This window comes from Carcharhinus amblyrhynchos, chromosome 9 (genome assembly GCF_965287045.1).
Source record: "Carcharhinus amblyrhynchos chromosome 9, sCarAmb.v2.hapA, whole genome shotgun sequence".
In the NCBI taxonomy this organism is placed as follows: domain Eukaryota; kingdom Metazoa; phylum Chordata; class Chondrichthyes; order Carcharhiniformes; family Carcharhinidae; genus Carcharhinus; species Carcharhinus amblyrhynchos.
This window is the reverse complement of record NC_137332.1, coordinates 64,506,254-64,529,671: the sequence shown is the minus strand read 5'-3', so window position 1 is coordinate 64,529,671 and position 23,418 is coordinate 64,506,254. Positions and strand designations below refer to the sequence as shown.

Below are 23,418 nucleotides of genomic sequence, written 5' to 3'. Positions count from 1 at the left end.
CACAGTTTGCCTGTTAATTCACACGAATCACATACTTACCCTGAATAAAACCATAAAACCATAAGACATCAGAGCTAAATTAGGCCACTTGGCCTATCAAGTCTGCTCCAACATTCAGTCATGGCTGATTTTTTTTTCTCATCCCCATTCTTCTGCCTTTTCCTCATATTTCCTGATCCCCTTATCAATCAAGAACCTATCTCTGTCTTAAAGACACTTAATGACCTGGCCTCCACAGCCTTCTGTGGCAAAGAATTCCACAGATTCACCACCCTCTGGCTGAAGAAATTCCTCATCTCTGTTTTAAAAGATGATCCCTTTAGCCTGAGGTTGTGCCATCTAGTTCTAGTTTTTCCGACTAGTGGAAACATCCTCTCCACATCCACTCTATCCAGGCCTTGCAGTAATCTGTAAATTTCAATAAGATCCCCCCTCATCCTTCTGAACTCCCAACAAGTACAGACCCAGAGTCCGCAACCATTCCTCATACGACAAGCTCTTCATTCCAGGGATCATTCTTGTGAACCTCCTTTGGACCCTTTCCAAGGCCAGCACATCCTTCCTTAAATATGGGGTCCAAAACTCCAATATACAATATTGGTTCAAAACACAATACTCCAAATGGGGTCTGACCAGAGTCTTTGACAGCTCAGAAGAACATCCCTGCTCTTGTATTCTAGCCCTCTTGACATGAATACTAATGTTAGAGCATGAGATAGACATTGCAAATTGTTTCATCTTTACCTTGTATAATAAAGTTTATTTATGTTGGTTCAACACCTGTGGTATCTCATGGATTTATGCGCTGAGCAAATGGCTTAAATCTCAAAATCTGTCTACTTCAACAAAACTTAATCGGTCCCTCACCGGATCGCAACAACTTGGGGTCTGGCCAAGGATCATAACAGATTCCATCTGATTGTGTCTCTCTGTCCACACCTCCAGAACACACCTGCATTGGTGTGCAATGTCCTCTTATGCTCGATTGCAAAGCTCTTGGGACACAGGACAGCAGATATCACTTGCAACACAGCTTGCTTGATTTCTGCATCTTTGTGACCATGTCAATACTGGTAGTTGCACCCAAAGCTTGAGACTGCTAGGCGCAATGGCTTCATATCTTCTACCATCTTTTAGCACCAAGTCAATATTTGTTTTTATCCAAATGTTGTTTCAGGAAAGCTTGGATTTGCGTTGAAGCCTTAACCAATTCTATTATTCATTTAGACAGCTCTGCTTGCCAATAAAAAAATCATGATTCCTGCCTCATCACGGCACCTGCTAATGAACTGATCAGTTGATTCTTGTGACTGTTACCTGTAAACCATCATCTCCTATTGGATTATGAAGTTCACCTTGCTGACCTCCCAGAATGTTCTACAACTCAACAAGACCCTTCTGATCTTCCTTAAGAGGCCCAAAGAGTGGACTCTATGCAGACCCCCATTTTCAGTGGCTATTTTTATTTTCCCCAGGACTTGATGGCCTACACCCGAGGGCAGTGGTTCTGAACCTTTTATATGTCATGCACACCTCTATACTAGAAAAAAAATTGAGGCACTCCTCCTATTTCCTCTGTCTCCCTCCCTTAATGTGAACATATAGTTTTTATCTTCTCCCTCTCCTCATATCTGTTTTAATTTTAACCTCTCTGTCTCACTTCTCCCAGGGGTTTTGCACCCATTTTTGAGTTTTTGTTTTTTATGTTGGTGCATGGGCCTTCAACTCCAAATCCCATTGGTCATGTGCACGGGCCTGACCAACATAAAAAAATCTAAACTGAACATACGCAGCTTGTCCAAGCCGGCACGAGAACTGGACACTCAAGATTCATTGGGTCTTGGAAATGCCAACCACAGAGCTGAAGAGGAAGATTAGTTTTAGTTTAATTACATGAATTTTGAACCATTTTGAATCCTTCTTCGTGGCAGACTTGAGAAAGTCTTCATGGCATAGTTGGGACCTACAGTAAAGAGATAGCTGCAAAGATAGTAGATGCGCTCACTATGATTTCCAAAACTTCCTTCGATTCCGGAACAGTCCCATTAGACTGGAAGCTGGTAAATGCTATACCGCTCTTCATGAGAGGAAGGACAGAGAAAATAATCAACCATTGGCCTGTTAGACTAATATTACGTTGTGGGAAAATTCTAGGATCTATTATTAAGGTTAACAATGCATTTAGAAGAGCAAGATATGATTCGAACAATTTAACATGGTTTTACTAAGGGGAAATCCTGTCTGGCAAATTATTACAGTTTTTTTGATGAGGTGACTGGAAGGGTGGATAAAAGGAATTAGAAAACTACTTACCGACAAACACAACTAATGTTAAATGACAGAGGTAAAACCAGGGATGTACTCCTGAGGCTGTATAAGGCTCTGGTCAGACTCCATTTGGAGTATTGTGAGCAGTTTTGGGCCCCACATCTAAGGAAGGGTGTACTGGTCTTGGAAAGAGTCCAGAGGAGGCTTACAAGAATGATCCCTGGAATGAAGAGCTTGTCATATGAGGAATGGTTGAGGACTCTGGGTCTGTACTTGTTGGAGTTTAGAAGGTTGAGGGGAGGGATCTTATTGAAACTTACAGGATACTGTGAGGCCTGGACAGAATGGACATGCAGAGGATGTTTCCACTAGTAGGAAAAACTAGAACCAGGGGGCACAACCTCAGGCTAAAGGGACGATCCTTTAAAACCAATATTAGGAGGAATTTCTTCAGCCAGAAGGTGGTGAATCCGCGAAACTCTTTGCCACAGAAGGCTGTGGAGGCCAGGTCACTGAGCATTTTTTAAGACAGAAATAGATAGGTTCTTGATTAATAAGGGGATCAAGGTTATGGGGAAAAGGCAGGAGAATGGGGATGAAAAAAGTATCAGCCATGATTGAATGGCAGAGCAGATTTGATGGGCTGAGTGGCCTATGTCTTATAAAATGGAGAAAAGGACATAATCTGATGTACCATTGAATTCTAATTCACTAAATTGCTGAACATTTCAATGTTAGTTTTTTTATTCATAGTTCCACTGAACTTTGATTGTTTTATTTTATTCACTCATGGGACATGGGCGTTGCTGACCAGACAGCATTTATTACCCATCCCTTGTTGCCTGAGGGCATTTTAGAATCAACCACATTGCTTAGGCTCTCGAGTCACATGTAGACCAGACCACGCAAGGATGACAGATATCGTTCTATAAAGGACATAAGTGAACCAGATGGGTTTTTCTGATAATCCACAATGGTTTCACGGATACCAGTGGATTCTTAATTCCAGATTTTTTTATTATTGAATTCAAATTCCACCAGCTGCTGTGGCAGGATTCAAACCCAGGTCCCCAGAATATTAGCTGAATTTCTGGATTAACGGTATAGCGATAATACCACGAGGCAATTAGGATACTTGATCTCAGCTGAAGTTACACAGGCTTGTGTGCTCAATTTCAGTGTTCAATCATTTAAAATAAATGCAATTGCTATTGCACAGCTAAAATAGACTAGAAAACGGTTTCTTTTTAGAAGCAGTGTTGGATTTTAAGAATAATCTTCCTTAAGAAATGGCCATATCATGATAGAATTTATAACAGTGCTTTATCTCAGGTTAAGATCAATGCTTGATGCAGTGGGGAAGGCCAGCTGTCAAAGGCAAAAATAAAGTTTTCATTGGACCATCTTTGTTACCGAGCAGAAGACAAGCAACTTCTAATAGGAAAGAATCCATACCATATATGTGCAGAAGATGCTGATTTGCCGTCGAGAGATTGTCTCAAACTGCTTAAATTCTTTTTACTTTAAACAAGATAACAATATAACAGCTTCATGTGGAGTGCTGCACTGCAATGCAATTTAAAGCCCCCATAAAAATAAAATTTCTTACAAGACTCCTCACCTTGCTGATAAAGACACATGACTAAGTAACTGTATCAGTTTCAACAGCTCCACCAAAGAGCCTCTGCAAAAAAAAAATCAATGGCAACATGCTCAGCTCCCTCGGCTTTCAGAGATATCGATGTTTCCAGAGCAAAAAGTCAGAATCATCTATGGAAATGTGTAGAGCATGGTTCTTTCTGGATGATCACAGTCCAGTGCTCCAAGAGAGTGTGACATCCAATACAGTGTTGTGGAAGATATGCTGCTGTGAGCAGTGCTGAGCTGCAAGCCTATTACTGACAAAGCATGGCTGATTGACAAATCCAGGTACCCACTGTTTCTAGAATGTCAATACGAGCTTTAAAATTTCTGTCAGATTTGAGAAGGAAAGTAAATCTTCCTGCTGTAATGCGCTCCTCAATCAATCATGGAAACCGAGGCAATGTTAAGTTCAATATTCTTTCCCCCTTGGTAAACTTTGATTCATTTTTACAAAATGACTGTGGCAGCGATCTTGCAGCTGTTACACTTTGCCCATTATTACATTTTGATAATCCCAATGCCACTCCTAGGAAATACTGTCTTCTAGCACAATCCTGGCAATCTCATTCAAAGTTCACTTGGAATGGGGAGTGAACATATTCATAGAATCCTACAGTGTGGAAGAGGCAATTCGGCCCATCAAGTCTGCACCAACTCTGACAAGAGGATCTTATCCAGGCTCTCTTCTCTGCCCTATCCCTGCAACCATGAATGTTTTCCATGGTTAATCCTTCTAACCTACGCATCTTCAGATGCGAAGGGGCAATTTAGCATGGCCAATCCTCCTAACCTGCACATATTCATACAGATGCAATAGAAAAGGTATCCAAATTGCATTGCCTGGAAACCTGGCCCTTAAAATCTAGAAGTCTGAGTTCTAAATGCAATCATATTGGCTATCTGTTGGGTTTATCATGTTTTAATGTTGTGATGATGAAGATTACTGCTGCTGCCTTATGGGTGCACAATTCCCAAGTCAGAACATCAAAATCTATTAATATTATTAACATGAGGTGTGGAAATAACGAATGATATTTAGGCTTGCAGTTCTGCTGAGTCAGGATAACTTGGGAGCTCTTTAAAAACGAGCAGGTTGCAATTCCAGGGTTCCGCAGTCATGCTCCTGGTGTTTCCAATTTTCAGGAGTGTCTTCTAAGGGTGCAGACTGATTCTGGTAGCAAGTCTGCACCTCAGTCTGTCCGGCTCCACTGGGTAGGACCATAGCTTGGCATGGCATGGTCATGAGGGGTCATGTAACATGGGTGGAGGGATGAGGGACGAGGTGTAGAGGACCTTAACATTTTACATGATCATTTCTACCCAGTCCCACAGCACCTCAGCCAGCCTTTCAAACACCCACCTTGTCCCCTGGCAGCTCATGGCTGCTTCCAGCCTCTTTCCCGGATCAGCAAGCCTGACTGCAGCCCAGATGTGCCCTCAACAAAGATCACGCCTCTGGAACCACTTCTCCAGAGGCAAAGTCAGGAACTTTATAGGTACCCACGACCAGACTCAAGGATGAAAATCCAGGCCCTTACAGGTAGGCACTGAGGTTCTTTGTTACAACACAAATTAACACAATATTAACCCAAATTCCATGACATTTTATAATAGAAACAGATCGTGCAATCTGAAACCGGGATTACTTGATGTTGACAAAATGTCAATGACACCCTGATGATGGGCAACAAAAAAAATGATAAAGTAAAAGCAGGGTTAGACAATTGTCGGCCAAAACTGCTTTCATTCCCAATATGGGTCAACTGATATAGCTATTCATTTATGAACAGTAAATTACAACAATTCTTGATGTGGGCACATGTCAAATACAGGCCCGTCCAAATATTTTAACAGCCTGTAAAAAATTATCTTACTTTAGGACTAGAATTTTTGCCTCCACACATGTATAGAGGGGAACAGGCATGACATTTCATGCTGATGGCATGTTGGTTTGCTGAATCATTTCTGACCCCCTGGGGCATTTTGGGGGTTAGAAGGGCAAGCTGCCTCCAAGCAGCAGGTCACCAACTGGAGTAAGTAAATGGCCGACTGAGGTCAATTTTGTTAGAAGAATCCACAATCCTGTCAATGGACTCTACATCTCCAAAGATGTGTGGGTCAGATTGACTGGCCACCATAAATTGTCTCTTAACGTCAGAGTGATTAGCAGGGCAAATATATGGGGTTATGGTGACAGGGCCTGGGTGTTATGGCAGTCGGTGCAGACAAATGGACCGAATGGCCTCCTTCTGCACTGTAGCGATTCTGTAATATTTCCACGAGGGCAGCCAGCTGCAGCAGTCATTTCTTAGTTTGTTTAAATTTATCGGAAGTTTTTAAAGGTGCTCAGAGGATATCACAAGATGGAGGCCCTCCTTCTCTCTTGCTCATCTGAAATAGCAGGCTGCTGCTCATTCTAAGGTGAATAACCACCATTTCGCCCTCCAGCTTTAAGAGTCCGTAGGATATTCTTCCTCGGATATTGAGTGATCTCTCTGACTACTATTGGCCAATTCAGTAAGAAATCACCTCTAGGCATCATTTCTCCCCACAGAGAGTCCTAACCTGAAACAATCCTGCCCTATATTTATACAAATGGAATTTAAGCATTTTCTGCATGATGGGGTGGCACAATGGTTAGCACTGCTGCCTTACAGCACCAGGGACCCAGGTTCAATTCTGGCCTTGGGTCACTGTCTGTATGGAGCATGCACATTCTCCCCTTGTCTGTGTGAATTTCATCCAAGTGCCCTGGTGTCCTCCCACAGTCCAAAGATGTGCAGGTTAGGTTGATTGGCCGTGCTACACTGTTAGGGGGATTAGCAGAGTAAATAGGTGGGGTTATGGGAATAGGGTCTGGGTGGGATTGTTGTTGGTGCAGGCTCAATGGGGTCAAAAGGCCCCCTTCTTCACTGTGGGGTTTTATAGTTCTATGGCATCAAAGCAGCATTTGACCGAGTATGGCATCAAGGAGTCCTAGTAAATCTGGAGTCAGTGGGGAACCCTCCACTGGTTGGAGTCATAACTGACACAATGGAAGATGGTTGTGGTGACTGGAGGTCAATCGTCTTAGCTCCAGGACATCACTACAGGAGTTCTTCAATCTAGTGTCTTGCGACCATCTTCAGCTGCTTCAGACACCTTGCCTCCTCTGGGACTGCAGCAGTTCAAGAAGACAACTCACCATCACTTTCTCAAGAGCAACTAGAGATGGACAATAAATCCTGGCCAAGTCAGTGATGCCCACATCATGTTACTGAATAAAAAGCAATTACAAATTGCCTTGAAAAACAGTGTTTAGTCAATTGTGCTTTTAATCTGTTTACTTCAGTAAATTACTTAAAGCATGGAATCGCATTATGTAATCCTTTCAGCTGTTAACTGAAAGTTTGAATTTATGCTTTAAAAAGTTATTTGTTTCTAAACAAAAGCGTTACCATCTTCAGGGATGTTTCACCATTCAGCGGTCTTTAAAAAATTACGGATAAACCAGAAATCCCAAGTCACATCTTATCCTGTCTAGCTATTGATGTCGCAATATATTCAAACATTTAACTAGTCCTACCACTATATATAAACCTTTGGCTGTTCATGTTATATAAAGTGGTAGAGAGAAAGTCAAGCCAAAGAGTTATGTAGCTTTGAAGTTTTAAGACTGGTACAATGAAACCATTCACACATTATCAACTTTTCACCTCTCAGTATTGCTTCTGAATACCAATACTGCAAAATTCTGACATTTCATTAAATTTCAAAGCAACTTAAGTAATGCTGTCAGATAAAAAGATTTTGACAGTCTTCTATGAGTGGGAGTAGACTTCAGAATTTGCATAACAGTTCTTGGGAGGTTTTTTTTCCCCCCAGTCTGCTGTTAACCCTTTAAGAACCGTAAACTTCAGATGGCAAAATATGAAAATCCATTCAAAATCTTAAAAAACACAAATTAAAATGGAATATTTATTCATAATTTTAGAAAATAGAAATGTATTTCCAATATTGACTTTTGCCATTAATATTTTGAAATGTTGTCATTTTGTTTCACTGGCTCATCAGAAACACTGGAACCGGAGTAAGTCAGCAAGCCCCTGTTCCACTATTCTATTAGATCATGACTGATCAAGACCATAACTCCATTTACTCACCTTGTTTCTAGGACCCTAAATACCCTTGGTCTGAAGCCTAAGGAAAAAAATGATCAACCACAGTTTGGAAATTTCCAATTAATATCACCAGAACACCTTTTTGATGAAAAATTGTCAAGATTTCCATAACCTTTCAGGTGGCACGCTTCCTGCCAGCACCACTGCCTCATAGCACCAGGGAGTTGGGTTCGATTCACAGCTTGGGTCACTATCTGTGCAGAGTCTGCATGTTCTCTCTGCATCAGCATGGGTTTGCACCAGGTGCTCTGGTTTCCTGCCACAGTCCAAAAGACATGCTGGTTAGGTGCATCAGCCATGCTAAACTCTCCCTCAGGTGTACCCAAACAGGCGCTGGAGTGTGGCGACTAGGGGATTTTCACAGTAGCTTCATTGCAGTGTTTATGTAAGCCTATTTGCGACCAATAAAATAAATAAAAACTGACTGATTGGCCTAATCTTAAGGTCATCCCCATCACTCCCCGTTCCTCTTCTGTTCTGAACTTGCCCACCAGTGAACATATGTTGCTCTGTCTATGCTGTCAAATCCTTTAATCATTTTAAGATGCCTCAAAAAGATCAGCCCATAATTTTCTCTATGCAAGTGGTCCTTGTAATTTAAATTGCAAACCCAATTATAACTCCCATGCCCAAGACACTTCACAGAATTCCTTTGTTGTTTACCTAGAAGTTAATCAGGTAAAACAAATCAGAGATGTTCAAATTTTGAGATATGCTGCAAGACAATGGTCGAGTTTTGCTTCTGTCAATTAAAAATGGATGAAGGAATGGACTTCTATTCTATAGAAAGTAAATAATCTGAACATTATTCTCATTACTTCAGTAAAGATCCTTTGATCCTGCAGACTGGGATCTAAGCATGACACCTGCATGAATTTGCACTATACACATGCTGGTGGAGCCCTGAACTCACAGCAAGATGCAGAAAACACAGAGCCATGCTGTCATCAACAAATAATGTCAAGACTCACAAAACGTCTCTGGCAATTAAGTGAGTTAAATCAGAGTGGTTACGCGTGTGATAAAGTTATGCTATAACATTATGTCAGCAGGAGCTATTCTGAAAAGGTTTCTTTATTGAGCTGCTGATGGCACAGTGATTTTAGTGACCAGAGCTGGACTCTAGTCCAATGCAAAACAGGTCCTCCTGATTATTGCTCCAACACACTCCAGTAATTTTACTTTCACCTTGCTACAGTCTGTTGCAGGCAAACTACAGGCAACCAAAGATCAATATGAAGAATGCTCAACACTTGTTTGATTTGCTATATCTTCCCTTCTATCTTTCCCTTCAAAATCTAGCATCGGTCAAAATTGGCATAAAATTAGCTGAGTAAAAGATAAAACATATTTTCACAAAATAAGCCAATTCTGAATTTTATAGCAAGTACTTAAGTTGGAAGAAAAAGGTTATGTGGATAATATTAATTGGATTTGTTTTTTAATTAGGAGTTCAGCTATCTGAAAAATATCAATAGAAAAACAGGAAATATTAATTCAGAATCCTAAAGCAATGTAATAAAAATTGATAATAAGCATAATTTTAACAAGAGATTTGTATCTGCCCTGATGCGGGATCTCAGTTGTTCCCCAACTGCATGGCGGAAGGCAAAACTAGCATACATGAGGGGAGAGAATACTAATAGCTGCAGCAATGGATGAAGTATTGCAATGAAAACACCACCACCTTCTAATATGTAACAGAACACTAAATTGTGTGGATTCATAGAGAATATGCAGCGGGTTGCACCTTCTGCTGAGAATTTTCAGGTTAAAACAAAAATTACAGCAATATCACAAGACCTGGACCCTATAGCTTTCAGGATGTCTCACAATGACAACAGTAAATGGGAATGTAGAATCAAAACCTTCTAATTATTTTGCTCACGAGACACATCACCAAGAGGCAGCCAAGCTAATCATGTGGGGACAGGACTTGAAAGGATGGGATTTGTTGGAAGACAATACAGACTTTAACAGGGACAGCAGCCACTTTCCTTTGTTCTAAATACTAACTTGAGAGCTATGATATTTGGCGCCTTAACCTATCACTCTCCTTCAGATACCAACTAAACTGATGCGCTTACAATTTTGACTGCATTCATCGCATCCTATTCCGTCCCAATCAGTACCAGCCCCCTCAATTACTTCATATGAGGGCATGGCCAATATGAGGGTAGCAAAGTCTGCTTCTGATCACGTTAAAAAAAGCTCGTCCTGAAGTTTCTAAAGTTTTTCGGGAGTTCCAGTGGACTAACCAAGCACTTTGTAGATGTGGCTTCACATCTCGCTGGAATTAGACACAGCAACGTGTGAATCCCATGCTGGGAGAGATGACCCTTATTATCATTGAGTCATTGAATCCTGACAGTGTGGAGGCAGGCCATTTAACCCATATTGAATCTGCACCAACTCTCTCTGATTCAGCATCTTACCCAGACCCTACCACTATAACCTGACATATTTACCCCACTAATCCCCCTAACTGACACATCTTGGGACACCAAGGGGCAATTTAACACTGCCAATCAACCTAACCCGCCATCTTGTGGGAGGAAAGTAGGGCACCCAGAGGAAATCGACCTAGATGTGGGTCCACACAGACTCACACAAACTCCACACAGACAGTCACTCAAGATCGGAATTGAACCCAGGTTCCGGGTGCTGTGAGGGAGCAGTGCCACCACATGCAGTGCCTTGGACAATCATGTAACTCTAGTTGTGCAACTATATTTTTTGTTTATACATAACTGAAAGCACAATGATGACAAAACCCAGCAGCACAACTTCAGATTCAATTCAGATCTCCAGTTTCCACACTTTTCTATTTAATCCCAAATTCCACTAGCCTCCCCGTTGCTGGACAGAAGAACATGACAAAAATAGCGCTGTATAATGGAGACAAAAATGTGGCTGTACCGGAGTTTTAGGCTCAAATTATTTACAGCTTCAGAAACAGAATTTTATTTTGTCTTGAAAAGATTAAACTCATCTGTGAGTTTCCTTCCACATTCATGAGGAAATTAATGCATTTGACCACAAGATGGCAGAGTTTAGTTATACAAAGATTGGTGGCTGCAGCATGCAATTTCATGAAAAACAGACTTGAACACAACCTCCTTATTGTAACTTCAAAACTAACATAACAATTTCACATGAGGAAAATTCTTTGCTATTTGTAGCACACTATTTGTTTTTGCAGTAACTGGAATCTCACAAAACTAACTTCAATTGGCAGGAGAGAAAACATTGCTAATTATAAGGACAGTAGTTGCACAGGGCTTTTAGCAGATATTACAGTTATGTTCTTGACTATACTGCTGATGGCTAAACATTAGCGGTACTTACAGAGGAAACAAAGTTAATGAACTGCGAGAGGGGAAAAAGCAAACCCTTTCACACAACAGCTCATATTAAGAGAAACACAAATCCCCATTCCCCCTCCCTGTTATAATTATTTGCCAAAGATTTAAAAGGCGGATGCGACTGGCCTGTTGATTGCCCTTTTTCCTGTGCTCTGACGCATTTCAGGAAGCTACGATCACCAAAGCATGAAATCACAACAATTTTCCCACTACCTCACGTTGTCATCTCATATATAGAGTAACCCAGCCACCAATAACTTCACAAAGCACTGTGTGGAAGCAAAAAACAGGGGTTTTCTATATAATTAGTCGATTTTGGAGGAAAATCACCTCCACGTTATCCCAACTACAGAAGCTTATGATTTTGTCCATGACCCTTTGTAAGTTATCGCTCTGACAAAATAAAGCAACGGGGCAGAAAAACCCAATAAGCTAATGAAATTCTAAGTGGTGGAAACATTGTAAACTATTAACACTAATTTCATTAACCACCTTGGAAAAGGTCTATGAAACCCACTAAAAGTCAAAGGCAATTTATTTGATACAGTCGAACAGTAGGAAAATGGGGGCATTATCGTGACATCAGGGAAGTAACTCCATATCAGGTATTCATGCTTCCCTGCTGTCAACCTCCACAGACCTGGAATATTACATAAAATCTCTGGCTCCAGACAAGCATTGGGGAATTCTTAGAATAAAACACATTTTTATGCTTAAAAAAAATCAAAGCAATTTGAGATTTTATTTTAAAACCAAACATTTCTGAGTAATGCCACTGCACAATTAGAGAATATATTCCTTTAATAACAATCAGGAATCATTCAAACAGACCCTGTGCGTGGTCTACATTTGAAGAAGTGTCAGAAAACTCATGGCAACTGTCACCAAGGATGACACAGGCAGTCCATTAAGAATGTGAGCTGTATGAACAAAACCAACAACTTTTTGGCAGATAATTAAAATGTTATGCAAGACTGAATATGTTAAAAGAGATAGCAGGCAGAATTCATTTTAATTTCTGTACTTTTGAAAAGCAGTTGTATTCTTTTGTAAGGCAATAATAATAAAACTTAACAGACAGCCAAATCTTTCTCCTAATCTACAGCCTCAAATAAATCTGTTGACATTTTCCCCAGTTACAAAGTGACAGTCAATTTATTTAAAATTCCACTGATCAGCGAGATCTAACGTACGACACAGCACAATGGTCTATGATGAACCATTTAAGCATAAAATGTCACTCATTCTTGTTGCCAAAATAGACCACAAAGTTTTTGGCAAATAACACATAATTACAGGCAACTCAGCTTTAATCGCTTCTTCAGCCAGAAATAGATTTTTTCGACATGTCACCACTGCTCGGCGTTCAGGCCAGTAATCAAACTGTTTTCTTACTCCATTACAAATTGCATAACCTTACCTTGGCTTCATTGAAATTATTTCTTTGGACTTTTTTTTTTAACCATTTGATACTGTCATGTGTGTGACTGTGTGAAGTTCATGGGTTCATTTTCCAAGCTAGCAAAAATAGGCCTCAATGGAAAATGCTGAAACTTTAAATTGTGTACAAACTGGTCTGACCTCAATTTCAATCAAAATGCAATTTATAGCTTTTACATTCCAAGGAACTCGTCCAATTTTTATCATTTTCAAAGTTGCAAAACAGGGGTCCTGAAATCACTGAGACCAATGCTCCATTCTACAAACGTTGCAATGTTTTTGCATCATTGCCCTCTCTCTACTTTAAGGCAATAAGTAGTTCAAAATAAAGGGAACTAACGCCTCTGTTAAAATATCAAGACATGAAGCAGTTAGGTGCTACCACTCCTAGTAATTGCCAAACCTTGGTTCCTATTTTTGTCAAATCTAATTGTGCAAAATAATACTGAGCAGTATATATATTTATACATTTTATATATATATATGTATATAGTTATACGTACACATAAATATCTGATATATAAACAGTACATACGTCAAGCACAACAGGCACATTGCTTAGAATGAAACATTGAAGAGGGAGCACTGAACGACCATTTATTATTTAGTAAAGACAACTGTGGTGTTGCTAAGGAAATGCAGGTCAGTATATGGTCCATATGTGTCAAAGTCCTTAATTCACTTGGTGCATCTTCCTACCTGAACTGCCCTTCTGTTATCCTGTTATGGTTCACCTATTTTACTGAATCAGATTCGGAACTATACTGTCACTTCTTCACCATCGCCAGTTTAAATTCTCTAACTCCCCCCTGAAGAGTACTGTAGGTGTACTTACACCACAGGAATGCAGCCTTTGAGGAGGCAGTTCAAGAGCAATTAGGAATAGGCAATAAATGCTGGCCTTGTCAATGATGCTCACATCCCATTACTTTGTTTCAGAGGCATATCATTTAAAGCCATATTTTTCCAAAGCAGTATTGTCAATATTCACATGGCTCATGGGGGAAATCATTGTTCGCACTTGTTTCATTTTAAATGAAAAAAGGCCTTCAAATGCATTTAATACTTTTAACACAAAAGATGACCTTCTATTTGAACAAGTGATGCAGTGGAAACCATTTGGTTACTTCTCTTGTGCAGCTGCCATTGGTACTCCTCCCTGGAACTAATGCTGGCAAGGACAACCTCACTGCAGCCATTTAATGCTTTATCATCATATCATGGAGCCCTGTGGCTAGTGTGTAGTTTTGTTTAATGAATCAGGATTCTGTAGAACACTTTACCATGTGCAAGCTTACTATAATTACATCACCCTTTCTCAAAAGTATTGCAAAAATAATCATGTTCACCTGAGGGTGGAAGAAAAAAAAAATCTGGAATGAGGGAGATTTCAAAGTACTAGCAACACTGCTCAGAGCAGTTGGCAAGGGATAGGATTTGGAAGTGAACTGGAAATTTTAAAGATGAAAGTCTTCTTTTAATGTTTTGTAAACAGAGATGCTTACCATCTGCTTACTTAGGCCCGGTAATATTTTCTGCCAATCGCAGACGACGCTCTGAAATTCATGACTTTGCCCATCTCCCACACACTAAACCATCACCCATGGTTACATAGATTCTAAGCCGTTTGTTAAATATGTGGCAACAATATCTCTGAAGTATGTGCAATGCAACTTGTGCGAACTTCAATGTGCCGCCAATGCGACATTCGATTCCTGACCAATAATTCCCAGCTTGTAACACTTGAATACATTAGTAAAGCATCAGCACGTGTGAAATAAAGCATTAGCCCTCTTCTCAACGGAAATAGCCAACAATTATCTGCAGCACAGAAACATGGCAACGTAATCAAAGCATCCCACTCACAGGAAAGACAGAGTCTGGAAGAGGAGGGAGGATGAGTTTCAGAGAACATATTCCATGGGACCACAGGACACGCCAAGATGCTTTGCAGCTAATTCATTTTTCTTTTTTAAATTAATAAAATCACGTCATTTGGTGGATCTACACGGAGACCATTTGGACGCGTCAAGATTCCACAAGGAGTGGAATAAATCACTATCTGGTGAAGGTGGTTCAGAATGATTGTTGGCTGAGACAACAGAATTCCCTGCTCTCCTCTGAACAAGTACCGCAAGACTCTTTAGGTTCACCTGAATAGCCAGACAGCACATTTCATCTGAAAGACGTTAGTTCCAGCAATGCGGCAAGCTCTCAATACTGCACTGACAAATCAGACTAGATTAGTCATGTGGATCCTGGAGAGGGGCTTGCCTCAGGAGACGGTAGCAATGACTGAGTCAACCTGTCATTTATTTAAGGGAGAGAAAGGCGCAACTGAAAGAGCAGCACAAGGGCAACTGTTAAAAATACTTTTTGCATCAGCACAATGTGGCATACACTAGTGCAGACAAATAGGTTTTATGATGTTAAATTGAAGCAGATTTTTACATTGGCACCAATTAATTGCATTCATTACAGACAGCAAACCCATTTCAGCATTTACACAGCTGAATACAGCTAGTGGCAGACACACAGAGCAATTTAAAGCTAGGTTTACCTGCCCATTGCCAGATAGAGGGTTTCAGCTGCAGCAAAATAAACACTCGAAGCCTGCCCTCTTCCAGAATTCAAAGTGCAACGGTGCCGGGATAAAGACAGCTATGAACAAAGTATTAATAGCTCCTTTCCTTTTGTCTCAATTGCTCGTGTCAATTGAACATACTGGGTCAGACTCTGAATGAAAGGTGGGACTCACAGCGCTCACCGTTACTGGGGTGGAAACTGAACAGTAACTTGCGGTGACCCCACAGGCAGAGTTACAAGCAAAAATCCAGAAATTGCTGCTAAGGTGTGATGATCCTCAAGTTCCCTGAAAATGTGATCATTTCATTTGGCTCTTGATTCAAATATTCGCAATAGCAGAAACTTTTTTTCTCAGCCTAAGCTCAGCAGAAATTGTTGAGGGTTGTCCATTCCAACGCAAGCACAGACGGCCAAACTACTTTTCGAAAACTGAACGTTAATTTTCCAAAGTGAGTCTCATTCTTTACGATTTTACTAGTTGTAAATATTACTTGTTATTCATCTTTTATCATGCCCATGCTTAAATTAATATTTTATTCCCTCACTTCATTCATTTTCTGTTCCTAATTTGACATTGATATGAAACTTCTAACAGATACCTACTAATTCAGGCTTTTTTGCACTCAATAATGATCCTTCAGTCTTAGTGACTAAGAGTATACAGATATTTTCCTTGCTCGAGCAGTCCCAGATAACCCATATTAATAACCTGGTTACAGGGACAGAATGCGCAACAGCCAAATTTTGACTAAAATAGGTGAGAAAGCAAGTTGCAATGAGGAAATAAAAAAATTTGCAAATGGACGTGGATAGGTTGGGGGAGTGGGCCAAAATTTGACAGATGGAATTTAACATGGATCAGTGTGAGGTTATCCATTTTGGTGGGAGGAATGAAAAGGCAACTTATTGTCTAAATGGAGAGAAACTTCAAAATGCTCTAGTGCAGAGAAATACGGGTGTCCTCATGCATGAATCGCAGAAAGTTAGTATGTGGTTGCAGCCTAATAAGGATGGCAAAATAATTTTTGCAATCATTGCTGAAGGAGTAGAATATAAAGGTAGGGAAGTGCTGCTGCACATGTGTAGGGCATTGGTGAGACTGCATCTGGAATACTGCCCACAGTTTTGGTTGCCTTATGTGAGGAATGCATAAATGCTTTGCAGGCAATTCAGAGAAGGTTCATAAAATTGATTCCAGGGATGATGGAGTTGTCTTACGAAGAGAGATCAAGCAGTTTAAGCCTATACTTGCTGGAGTTTAAAAAATGACGTGGAGATGCCAGCGTTGGACTGGGGTGGGTATAGTAAAAGTCTTATAACACCAGGTTAAAGTCCAACAAGTTTATTTGGAATCACGAACTTTTGGAGCATTGCTCCTTCATCAGGTGGGTTTAAAAGAATGAGGGCAGAACTAACTGAGGTACATAAGATGCTAAAGTGGATTGATGGAGTGGCCAACGAGGGGTTGTTCCCCCTTGTTGGATATTCTAGAACAAGATGTTGTTGTTTTAGGCTAACAGGTGGCCAATTTAAAACAGAAATCAGGAGGAATTCCTTCACTCAAAGGTCATGAATTTTCTATCACAGAGTGTAGTGCATGCCGCCAAACACCAAACAAAATTGAGGAGGAGATAGTTAGATTTTTAATTAGTAGAGGGGTGAAGGGTTTTGGGGAATGGGCAGGAAGATGGAGCTGAGGTCAAGATGAGATCAGCCATGGTCATATTGAGTGGTGGAGCATGGTCGAGGGGATGGATTGCCTACTCCTGCTCCAAGTTCTTATGTAGAAGAACATATGAAATAGGAGCAGTATAGAACACATGGCCACTTGAACCCAGTTTACATTCAATACAATTAAGGCCAATCCTTGACTGCAACTCCACGTCCTCATCCACTCCCAGTATCTTTCTTTTGCCTGAGAAATCAGGAATTTGCCTTACAATATATTCAATAATGGAACATCCACAACTTTCTGGCAATGTCACAGATTCATAAACCTTTGAGTGAAGACATTTCTTCTAATCTCAGTCCCTTCTGCAGAGAATATGGCCCGTGAAATGTGCTGTACTCTTTGAAACGCATTAAGAGCAAGCTCCAGGACAAAATCCCAGAGGAAGTCTACTGCCAAGTTTAAATGGAACAAGTGGAAAATCCAGCTTAAGGTTTCTTGTTCACCTAATCCGATGTTGTAAATTCAAATTTTTATCACATTATACATTGTGTGTCAAATGTTCATTTGTTAGAATGGAAGGCATTGCCAATTATGCAACATCAAAGATACTTAATGATAACTCATTCCATAAAAGGTATGTGGTTTGAAAATAAACCTTTTTTTTTTCCTATTCATTCATGGGAATGTGGGTATCGCTAGTTGGGCCAGCATTTATTGCCCATCATGAATGGCCCTCAAAAGGGTATTTAAGAGTCAACCACACTGGATGTGGATCTGGAATTACATGTAGGCCACACCAGGGAAGGACGCCTGATTTCCTTTTCTAAAGGACGAGTGAACCAGATGGGTTTTTTTTTTACAACAATCAACAATGTTTCATGGTCATGATTAAGCTTCTAATGCAAGATTTTTGTTGAATTCAAATTTCACCAGCTGCCATGTGGGATTCGAGCTCTGGTTCCCAGATGAGGATGGATCCTAGTTCTTTGGATTACTGGTCCAGAGACAACAACACTCTGTCACCGACTGCCCTAAGTGCATAATATTGAACAACCAAGCCAATTCCTTTTCTTACCCGTTTACGTTTGGTGGCCGGAAGCCGGTTCTGTAAAAGATCAGAGTTTGATCTTCTTTGCAGGTTTGGCAATAGACTGTCACTAAGATGCAAGTCATCATCTTCATTTGTCTCCTGCGCAAAATTGAGAATCCATTAGCAGCAGCTCAACTTAATTCTATGACTTGAGGCAAGACCAAATGCCTGTCGCCCATCAACTATTTTGTGCACCCACACCAGCCCACCAACAAGAAAAGTAGTTTTCTTTAATACAATCAGTTTAGGGACACAAAAATCAGTCCTGTGCTTAATTGATAAAAGAAAAAAGTCATGCTCTTTGTTGCTAACAGAAGAGAGATTTAACATTCTTAGTCTGCTGCTAGTTTCACGCAGATTTTACATGCAAGGTTCACGCTGATTTCAGTCCCAATTTGACATTTAACTGTGATATCAAAACAATCAACTTCATCAAAATACACATTTTGTTCCAAGAAATATTTGAGACATCAATATTTCTGTAATAAAATATGCAAACAAAAAAGGGATCATTCAACCTCAGCATGAAACAATAACAGATCAAGATAGCCTGAGGGTCAGTTATGAAAAATGTATGTTATTGAACAAAGAACGAAGCAAATTTCACAAATCATTAGCAGACAATGTCTCTCGCAACTTTGCTGTTTTAGATATTTCAAAGAATGCAATGTCACTGAAGTCAGCTATGTTATGTACCTTCTGTTTTAACATGCTCTTCACTTCTTTGATCCCCATCTTAGCCTGGTTCTTAGCCTTGAAGAAAAAAAAAATGGTTTGATACAGCCATCCTTTTAAATGCGATACAAATTTCTCAATATGAAATCTGAACAGTCATGAGTGGTTTTCTTTAAGGTTACTAACAGAACCAGTTAGATTCATTGTGGATTAAGAACAGCATCCTTCATAATAATTGCAAATAATTCTGCTGAGCCAGTTGATTTGTCACACAGCGAATAGAAAATTACCGTCAAATTACCATATATATGCATTTATTAAATGATTGAACCTAACCTTTAATATTAGATTGATAATTTAAAGTTAAAAATGTTTCTTTTTCAGAAAAAAGTTAAAATGTTTAAAGTTAAAGTTTTTATTAGTGGTACAAGTAGGCTTACATTAGCACTGCAATGAAGTTACTGTGAAAATCTCCCAGTTGCCAGACCTGTTCGGGTACAGAGGAGGAATTTGGCACGGTCAATGCACCCAACCAGCACGTTCTTCAGACTGTGGTAGGAAACTGGAGCACACAAAGGAAATCCATGCAGACACCAGGACAACGTGCAGACCCTGCACCCAAGCTGGGAATCAAACCTGGGCCCCTGTCGCTGTAAGGCAGCAGCGCTAACCACTGTGCCAGCTGTATTTTTAACTTTTGAAGATTATTTATTTGTCTTGCTTGCCCTCATTGAAATATCTTATCCCCTTGAAGGACAACAAAGAAATGGCTGAATGACTTTTGAACAGAAACAAAACGAGAAAAATTCATTAATCTTCATTTTCTTTCAAGCAATTTCTAACCGATTTCATTTCAACTCAACTCCAACAGGTAACACCATTTTGGAAACTATGTTTTGTGAAAGAATTAACTCAACAACCTTTACTCTCATGTATTGTTTCATTGTGTTTGTATCTTACAATCGCCAGCGTTGCGTGAAACTAGAGTCCGGGTTTGACTATCATGAAACGTACTTCTGAAATAAATTCTCACTAAAACTACAGCATGGCTGTCCAAAGGTAACTTGAACAGGGAGAACAATCTTGAGAAAGTTTCCTTCTCATGGTGAGAGAGTCAAACTGTGCATCATTCCACGAGCCATAATGTAGAGATGCCAGCGTTGGGTTGGGTGGGCACAGTTAGAAGCCTCACAGCACCAGGTTAAAGTCCACCAGGTTCAGTTGGAATCATGAGTGTTTGAAGCACTGCTTCAGGTGAGGCACTCCATTCCCTGAGGGGGAGGCTAAGTAACCTGCTCGAGGGCTTTTATTACCATCATTCAGCTCCATGAACATCTCTGCATGGCTTTTTTTTAAAATGATGGCCGTGGAGGATACTGGATATTGTCAATAGATCACCCTGTGGGCCTCGTACAGTATAAATTCCCCTACGAAATGAGCAGGGGCTCGCCTAATAGGAAAGGAGCAGCTGCCTCTACCCGGACCAGTGTACTGTAAGTCTCTGGGCTTGAACTTGTGCACTGTAGCCACAGAAGTGGTGCCTTTTCACTATACAAATATAAATAAAGGGTGTTGCTGACAGAAGACTGGCTTCAGCAAGATTATTATAGCTCTAGTATGCATGTGGAATGTACCAGGCCTCCATTCAGTACCTGGCCCAAATAGGGAACTAATCATATAACTAATCTCACAGGTCAACCTTCACACTGTTACGCAGAACCTTTGGGGCAATATACTATTACCGGGTATTAATGACGTCTCGGGTCTTTTAAAAGCCAATGTAACCAGTTCAAAATAAACTTCACACAACATCAATTTTCTGTGAAACCTGATTTGTGAATTTTACAAAGTTTACACAAACATGGGTCATCAAACGACAGTGAATGATTATTCAGTCATTTGTGAAAGAGGCAAGAGATGTAGGAATATTGTCTGTGAAGCCAATATCAAAACATTTGCACAACAATTTGAACATCCTACTGTTTAGATGATGAGTAAATGAACGAGGTATTAAAAAGATTACTATGTTTTATCCATTAACAGTAGATAATATTTTGAATTGCCTTTCACCCCGAATGGTATAAAGGAAGATAACTTGACGCTCACAGAGTTCTCAGTTACCTCTTTACCAACATATTGGGTAAAGCTAGGCTCTGCTGGGTTTTTGTTTTGCACGCTGTTTGCCCAAACCAGCACAAGTGATCAAAGAGTTCCAATTATAAATTAAATCCTGCACAAACTGAGCTTGGCAATCTTGGTGCTGAAAGCTGCCCCCCCACTTACAAATTTGGCCACGCCGTCAGGCCAAGCTTAACACCATGCCGATTTTACGCTTGTGTCCTGCAGAGGAGACACTTCAAATTGTGATTTTTTTTGATGCAAGGATGAGCACCTTTTTTAAGCTTTTAAACATTAAAAGTTTAATTTACGAAGAAACTGATTGATGTACACCAATGAAACTAATAAATTGTTCTGTCTAATTTTTGAAGTAATTTTTAGTTATTTAAGATAAGATTACTCAAATGTTGGATGGGGCACCATCAATAAAACTGCTTACATGTGATAAACACATTTTTTGCTGCAATAAATATGTATCAGGTTACCACTCTTAAATATGCCAAGGATTACCTTTTAAGGCAAGAGCAAGAAAAAAAAGCAATTCTGTTCTAAAATGCTATCCCATGAAAGATTTTACAAATGGATGCAAGATTATGCAAGCAAAAACCTGAACCATGACGTTACTTCAAAAGGCTAAAGTAATTGTACCCAAAGTGGAAAGTTTAAGTTTCAAATAGTGAGTATGGCATGAAATGGAGGCAATCACTTTGCACAATATTCCTTCTTTTGTCACATCAAGAATAAAGACGGTGGTCCGCAAATCACTTCTATTTTTGGCATGAGCTGAGAAGAAAACTAGGATGTGCCCATTTCCAGGCAAATATAAGGACAGAGTTCTGTGTAAAGAAGTTTGGCTGAAGGCTTTAGTCCCAGAGATTTCAACATCTGCAAAACGTCAAGACTGAAATTTACGATCAACAAGAGGATCACAGAATGTTCTCCCCTAGGAGCGGAGTTTATTTTTAAGCATAATGTGTGTCAAAATATGTGACCAACACACGTAACTGTCCCACTTAATGAGGAAATCGTTTACATTGTCACAGTCAACCTACAGTACTGCGGAACCAAATTGAGTATTTGCTGGGTACCCAGTTTAGTGACTTACAAATTTGTATGCTGTCTTCATGGCAGGATTTGCTTTCGTCATCACTGTGTTTATTAGAGCTCCACCTTTCTGTAAAGGAAAAAAAACGCTGGTGATTGCTTTCCTCTGCCAAATTGTGATTTTCCTCCAAATTAGATGGAAAAAAATTGTAAGCATAGCCCGTTACAATAAAAGAAAAGCTTAAATTAACTCAAGTTAAACAAGATTCACAATTTTGGTCATTGCTCAGTTTCAGGAAACTTGTTTTTATGGCATTCATGAAACCATTAACTTCTGTAAATTAATATTTTTTGCCTCCCCTGTGAAGACTCATGTGAAGGATCTATTCCATACTTTATTTCTCAGTCATCTTATCATTTCCCTCTGTTCCCTGAATATTATTACTTGGCTATCATTTTTAGGGTCGCTTCTGTTGCTTTCTGCCAATTTTTCTTACTTTTTTGCTGAATGCTATCAATTTTAACTGGGTCATGTCACAAGTGGAAGTTCCATTCTGGGACCTCAGCACATAATATAGGCTGACGCTTCAGTGCCATATTGAGGTGAGCTGAGAGCGACAGTTCTTGACATCAGGGTTGCATTCGACTGCGTGTGGCATCAAGGAACCCTAGGAAAACTGGAAATCAATGGGTATCGGGGGGGCAAACTCTCCACTGATTGGAGTCAGACCTGGTCCAAAGGAATTGGTTGTGGTTCAATGGCTTCTGTTCTCCCCAGTGTGGCCACGGTGCCTAGTCCCCATTACTGTAGAGTAGCAGTCATTCTTGCCTGCGTGCCGTCACACTGGTAAGGGGGAAGATTCCAGGAGGCCAAAGATGCCATGTTGGACAAAGGTAAATGCTTTTAATTCTTGTTAATCAGTTTCAGGCCCAGGATACGAAGCCAATCTCGCCGGCAAAATAGAATCGAGAGGATAGCAAACCGATTTGTGATTTTAATCCTCGCCTGCTAACTCCCCGGCTTGATACGCTGATCAACCAGGGCGGCGGGTCAGTAAGATGGTCCTGCACAGCTAATTGGATTCTGCTCACTTAGCAGGTTTATCCTCAGTCACGTTTATTTATTGTAGGCTGGAAATCATGGATGATAGAATATCACACGCATGCATTAGTCAAAGCAGTATCTCCTAGGATGAGACACATTTGTAAGGCCCATCAGTGTTTGGCATATCTGTTCAGGTTTAAAATCCATAAGGATGACTGGATGATAGAAATGGAAGTTATTGTTCTGAAATTAGGATGTGATTCGTGAAGTAGCTATTTCGTCATTTTGTATAGCAAATCAACAGATTATGT

General features: G+C 40.1%; 1 protein-coding gene across 3 annotated transcripts in view; it reads right to left on the bottom strand.

Moving 5' to 3' along the window:
* Positions 1–23,418, bottom strand: part of dennd1b (DENN/MADD domain containing 1B) — a 277,010-nt gene that overhangs the window by 24,421 nt on the left and 229,171 nt on the right. For all 3 annotated transcript variants that reach the window (XM_080195844.1, XM_080195845.1, XM_080195846.1), the window contains 3 exons: positions 22,124–22,192; positions 18,922–18,978; positions 18,211–18,324 (listed from right to left, as the gene is read on the bottom strand). In XM_080195844.1, the coding sequence (XP_080051970.1) occupies positions 18,211–18,324; positions 18,922–18,978; positions 22,124–22,192 (240 nt within the window). The remainder of the gene's footprint in view (positions 1–18,210; positions 18,325–18,921; positions 18,979–22,123; positions 22,193–23,418) is intronic.